The 5,000-nt window shown below is 38.5% G+C and overlaps 1 protein-coding gene across 3 annotated transcripts in view; it reads left to right on the top strand.

Annotated features, from left to right (window-relative positions):
* The window catches only part of LOC109856764, a 55,184-nt gene that overhangs the window by 39,005 nt on the left and 11,179 nt on the right, over positions 1-5,000 (top strand). For all 3 annotated transcript variants that reach the window (XM_020432396.1, XM_020432397.1, XM_020432395.1), the window contains one exon: positions 4,553-4,684. In XM_020432396.1, the coding sequence (XP_020287985.1) occupies positions 4,553-4,684 (132 nt within the window). The remainder of the gene's footprint in view (positions 1-4,552; positions 4,685-5,000) is intronic.

The following is a 5,000-nucleotide window of genomic DNA, read 5'->3' as shown; positions in this document are numbered from 1 at the left end:
CGTTTCTCCATGATATTCTTTCTTGTTTTCCGATTTCTTCGTTTATTTTCTTTCTTTTTCTCTCTCTCTCTCTCTTTTTTTCTCTTTCTCTATCTCTCTCTCTCTCTCTTTTCTGTCTCTCTTATTTGTTTTTTTTTTTCGATCATTCAATCCTCCCTTTCCCAAATTTGATGATCCCGATTTCTGACCTTGGTTGACTCGTGCGACGGAGACCGATCAGCCAATATAGGCTATAGCCAATTCTTACAAATTTCTCTACATACTCTTTTGTATCTGACTCGTTGTTATATTTGCTTACCGCAGGCGACGGCTGTTTCTACATCGGGATGGGAGGTAAAACCGCGAAACCCAAGATTCCCTCCTATGAGCCCTACCAGTGCTGTCCCGCCAAGCCTGCCCGCGGCACCAAGGTCGCCAGGGTCACCAAAGTACCGATTTCCAAGGACAAGGGCAAATCCCACGGTGGCGGCAAAACGGATAAGCCACAGCTGCCGGCTCTCAAGCCAATAAACAAGCTCACGGCCAAGGATAGCAAAAAGTCAGCGACGATATCGAAACCCGACGCGAAGGAATCCAAGTCTAAGGCTAAGAGGGGATTTTTCGGAACCGGTAAATATTTCTGAACTGAAAGCTCCCGAGTTTAAATGGCTGCCCACATTCGCTTTAGTCACGTGACATTTGACGTGTATATATTCCACCTCAAACAAAATCGCCGCGATCTTCTTTTCTTTTTCTTCATCTTTGAAATAAAAAAATTAACAAAAGCAACACTTACATCGCTTGCGGTGGGCAGCGATTTAACGAGCGCCGCAAACGACAGCGGGGATAAACGTAAATAGATGTTTAATTGAATAAAGACCGCGAATAAGGGAAAGAAAAAGAGAAAATCGGAAACGCACAAGTGAGCTCGAAGAAAGATTCCAAGCTCGAGCCACCCGCGCGCGCGCGCGCGCGCAGAAAGGTTCGCTGCAGCGAAGATGAGACACGGTCGCCATCTTGACTCCCCGTCTTCTTCGTATCTTCGAACGCAGGTACCCCGCGGGTCTCGCGCGATCCATGAAGAGCGTCAACGACGCTGCCCGAGCAAGACGATCGAAGATGACACGTGACTTCCACGCGGCTGGCGCACCGGCGGGCGGACCCCTGGACCCTCGAGTCGTCGGGATAAAGAAGCACCGATCTCGTTCGATCGATTCGCGACGCTAAACTTTAAACGTGACGAGTCAGTTAGTGTAATTTCTTGCGACTCGACGGAGCCGAGGCTCCCGTTCACTATTTTTTTTTCTAGACATTTTTTTCGCAATAAAATTATTAAATTTTCACGAAAGGTAAAAATTTTTCGTCTTCTTCAAAAACAAATTACGAAAGTGAATCAGCCTAGCTCCGTCCTCGCAAGTCAACGTATTTATTTCCTCATAACCGAGCTTTATGAATTTTTGATCGATAAAAAAAAGGCGGCAATCAATAAGTGAAATTAAAAAAAAAAAAAAAAAAACATCGTCGTCGAAGAGGATGAATGTAAAAGCGCGATAAGGAAAAATCGTGTAAAATCGCACGATAAAAAAACCTTTCCGTTCTCTCACTGAGAGCTGAGTCGTGATTGTGGGCTGTGTTGCAGTTATGGCTGGAATACCTTACATCATGAAGGTCTAAACGACACGAAGGCCGATACACGCACGTCAGCGTCTGGGAGGCCGAACGACGATCAGGAACTCGAAGAGAGAGAGAGAGAGAGAGAGAAATTATTCGCACAGGACGATGATTGGAATCGGCGACGGAAAAAACGAAGAAGAAGACAAAAGCTCGCGCGGTGATAAATCCGCGCTGAAGCAGCTACACACACACGAGAAATACTCGGACAGAACAGAAACTTCGTCGCTAGGGAACGAATGACGTTTCCCCGAAGAAGCGAAATGAAAAAAAAACTCACCCAACATCGTCCCCGTCATCGTCGTTATTTGTCGCCCACGTATCATTATGTTCGTCCTCATGATCGTCATTGTCGCGTCATCGTTGTCCAGTGTTATCCACCATCATCATCATCATCATCATCGTCACAATATATCAAAATGTTTTCGTTGTCGACGCAACCGACGTCATCTTTCTTCTCGAATGTGTTCGTCACGCGCAGAAGAGGATAAGAGACGTTTGTGTGCGAGCGATTTAACAAATTTCTGTACATGCGCGTGAGAAACTCAATCAATGTCGGAAACAGAAATTAGATAAAGAGTCTAGAGTAATTAATTTGAATAATAATTAATTTGACTTTGAGAATTAAGAATATTCGAGAGAGAGAACAACACAATCTCTGTCGATCAACAACGCGATGGAACGGGAATTATCGTCTCGCGCACGCGCGCGCGCGTGCGCGTATGCATTTCTTATAAAAAAAAAAAAAAAAAAAAAAAAAAAAAAAACTAATGAGACGAAAGAGCGAAAAAAAAAAAAAAAAAAAAAAAAAAAAAAAAAGAGAGAAAAACAAATCTCGAGCCTTAACCACCTCTGGCCGCGTCTTTGTCTAACGCTGAGTATTTTTTATTCGGTTTGGTTTTACTTTTTTTGGTTTTAACCTGTTTATTATATATATATATAGTATATATATATATATATATATATACATATATATATAAAACGTCACTTTTCACGACGAGCGATACCGCGTCTTCGTTGCATTTCGTCGCTAACATTCGCACGGTAATTCGGGGTAGGACTTTGATAGATTTATAGCGAAGAGAGAGAAGGGAGAGAGAGTGTGTGTGCGTTTCGAAAGGTCGACATCCGAAACTCTGTGTGTCCATAGTGTTCTACCTAGATTTTGCGGTACGTGCATTCGACGATTGATTTAACGTGAGAGATGATTTATAAATCATGTTATGCGTAAACTAAACTCCCTCTCGCTCTAGGGTCTCTGTACGATGATTTTTTTTTGTTCGTTCTAATAAAAAGCCTCTCTCGATCTAAATAACCCTTTTCTTCGTTATCTGTTATCTTTAAGACAAAGAGATCTCAAATAAATAAAAGAGAGGTTTGGAGTTTTAGCGCGAAGCTACGAACGAACATCTTTTTTGCCTGTATTAAGAGATTTCCTACTATAGCACTTCTCAGATTTCTTGTATACGTTTGTACATATCGTCTTCTGTGTTCTAAAAAAAAACACACACACAAAGACGCGGATTGTAAAAAACCGAAAATTTTGGTCGATTTTTACGAAATAGTTTAAACAAAAGCGAAATTAGAATTATCGCGATCTCATTGTTTTTATATGACAAAAAAAAACACACGCGTTGTATATTTATTTAGAGGCTTTTTATTTTTAATTTCAACACACATCTGACTAGACGAGATTTACGTTAATTTTTTTGTTGCATAATATCCATCCGTAATAATCGCATACGTAATTGCTAGCTTAACAGAAAAAAACGTGAGAAACGAAAAAGAATAGACTTTTTAGAGCGATTTAACGATCCATCAAATCGCGCGAAGAAAAACTGTGTACGATAGGGGCGCTTATTTATTAATTAATTTATTTTATCTATATTTATTTATTATTTACTTGTTATACAGCGAAGTACCTCCGTAACTTCCGTGTTCGCTGTTTCTGTGTCGCTCAATATATGTCCGATAATCTGCGCAAGATACACACACGTTTTCAATCATCACGTTTTCGAAATTGTCAAATCGCAGGCGAGATATACGCGCGTATGTCTAAATATTGTTTCGACGTAACAGAGCGTAAAATCAATTTTGTTTTACCACACACAAATGTAAATTTTTTTTGCGAATCGACGCGAATTTAATTAATATGTCACACCGTATCTGTGATCACGATTATCAGACGTCACACGAATTATTTTAACAAGCTCGCGAACGTTTGCGTGCGAGCTGACTCTTGTTACTTGCAGCATGTACGATATATGGAAAAAAAAAAAAAAAAACGATATTATAAGATAACAATAAATATACATTTCCTAATATTCTTTGTATTTGCTTCGCCCACCACCGCTGCGTACAACCTGCGTCTTATTTTTTTTTTTTCTTATAAAAATACAGCATAAAATCTTGTGTTTATTTATTTTCACGTATTTTTCAGATAAATTTTTTTTTTAAACATTTGCTTCGAAATTATTTAATATCCGAGTATATTTTCTGCACAAAACTCCGCATCTAACTCGCAATTAATAATCTTTGTGACAGATTTAACGTGTCTTTACACACAGTCGTTTTTTTAATTTTTCACAATGTTAAGAAAAGAGATATATATTGATAAATAATTGTAAAAAGTGATATAGAAAACAGAACAGCCATTCCAGAACAACGTCAGTTTTACAATTAAGATTATAATTGTGCCGAGAGATTAGATATTAGATTTTTAAAAAATAACACGTTAATATATTCCAATAAACATCGATAACAAATATAAAAAAATTTTCTCAAGTTACGTTAGCTTGTGTGTGACAGAAATTTCTTTGCCACACTGCAATGATTGATCTATCAAATTATTTCACAAATTATCGATCGAAGAATCACCGGGCTATAATGCGCAACGTTTAAGGTAATCTCCTCGACGAGGCTGAAGTACTCGACTGGATGGTGAAGCAGAAAACCGACGAGAGCATCGAAGAGATCGATCGTGACACTCTCTTCAAATACATCGAGACAAAAGAGTTTCTCGCAGTCATGTTCTGTAAGCAGCAATTTCCAATCGAGATCTTTTTTCATTTGTTTCGTTATTAAAAAAGATTTTTTTTTTTTATTGCTAAAAGACACCGTCAATCGGCGTTGCGTTCAGTATCTGTCGCGGAAAAATATTTCAAACGTTTTCGAAATCGCAGCCTAGATATACGTACACCGAAAAAATTATATTCTCGTAAGTAGAAGATTTTATACTTAAAAAATTTTCTTAAAGATTTTAGATGATATTCTTCCGAAATTAAGAATATATTCTTTATTTAAGAATATAGTCTTTTTCGATAGTGAGATATATATGTTTTTCTATAGAG

Source organism: Pseudomyrmex gracilis, unplaced genomic scaffold, assembly GCF_002006095.1.
Source record: "Pseudomyrmex gracilis isolate BER0280 unplaced genomic scaffold, ASM200609v1 scaffold_133, whole genome shotgun sequence".
Classification (NCBI taxonomy): domain Eukaryota; kingdom Metazoa; phylum Arthropoda; class Insecta; order Hymenoptera; family Formicidae; genus Pseudomyrmex; species Pseudomyrmex gracilis.
The sequence above is the reverse complement of the archived record's forward strand: the minus strand, read 5'-3'. Positions and strand labels throughout refer to the sequence as shown.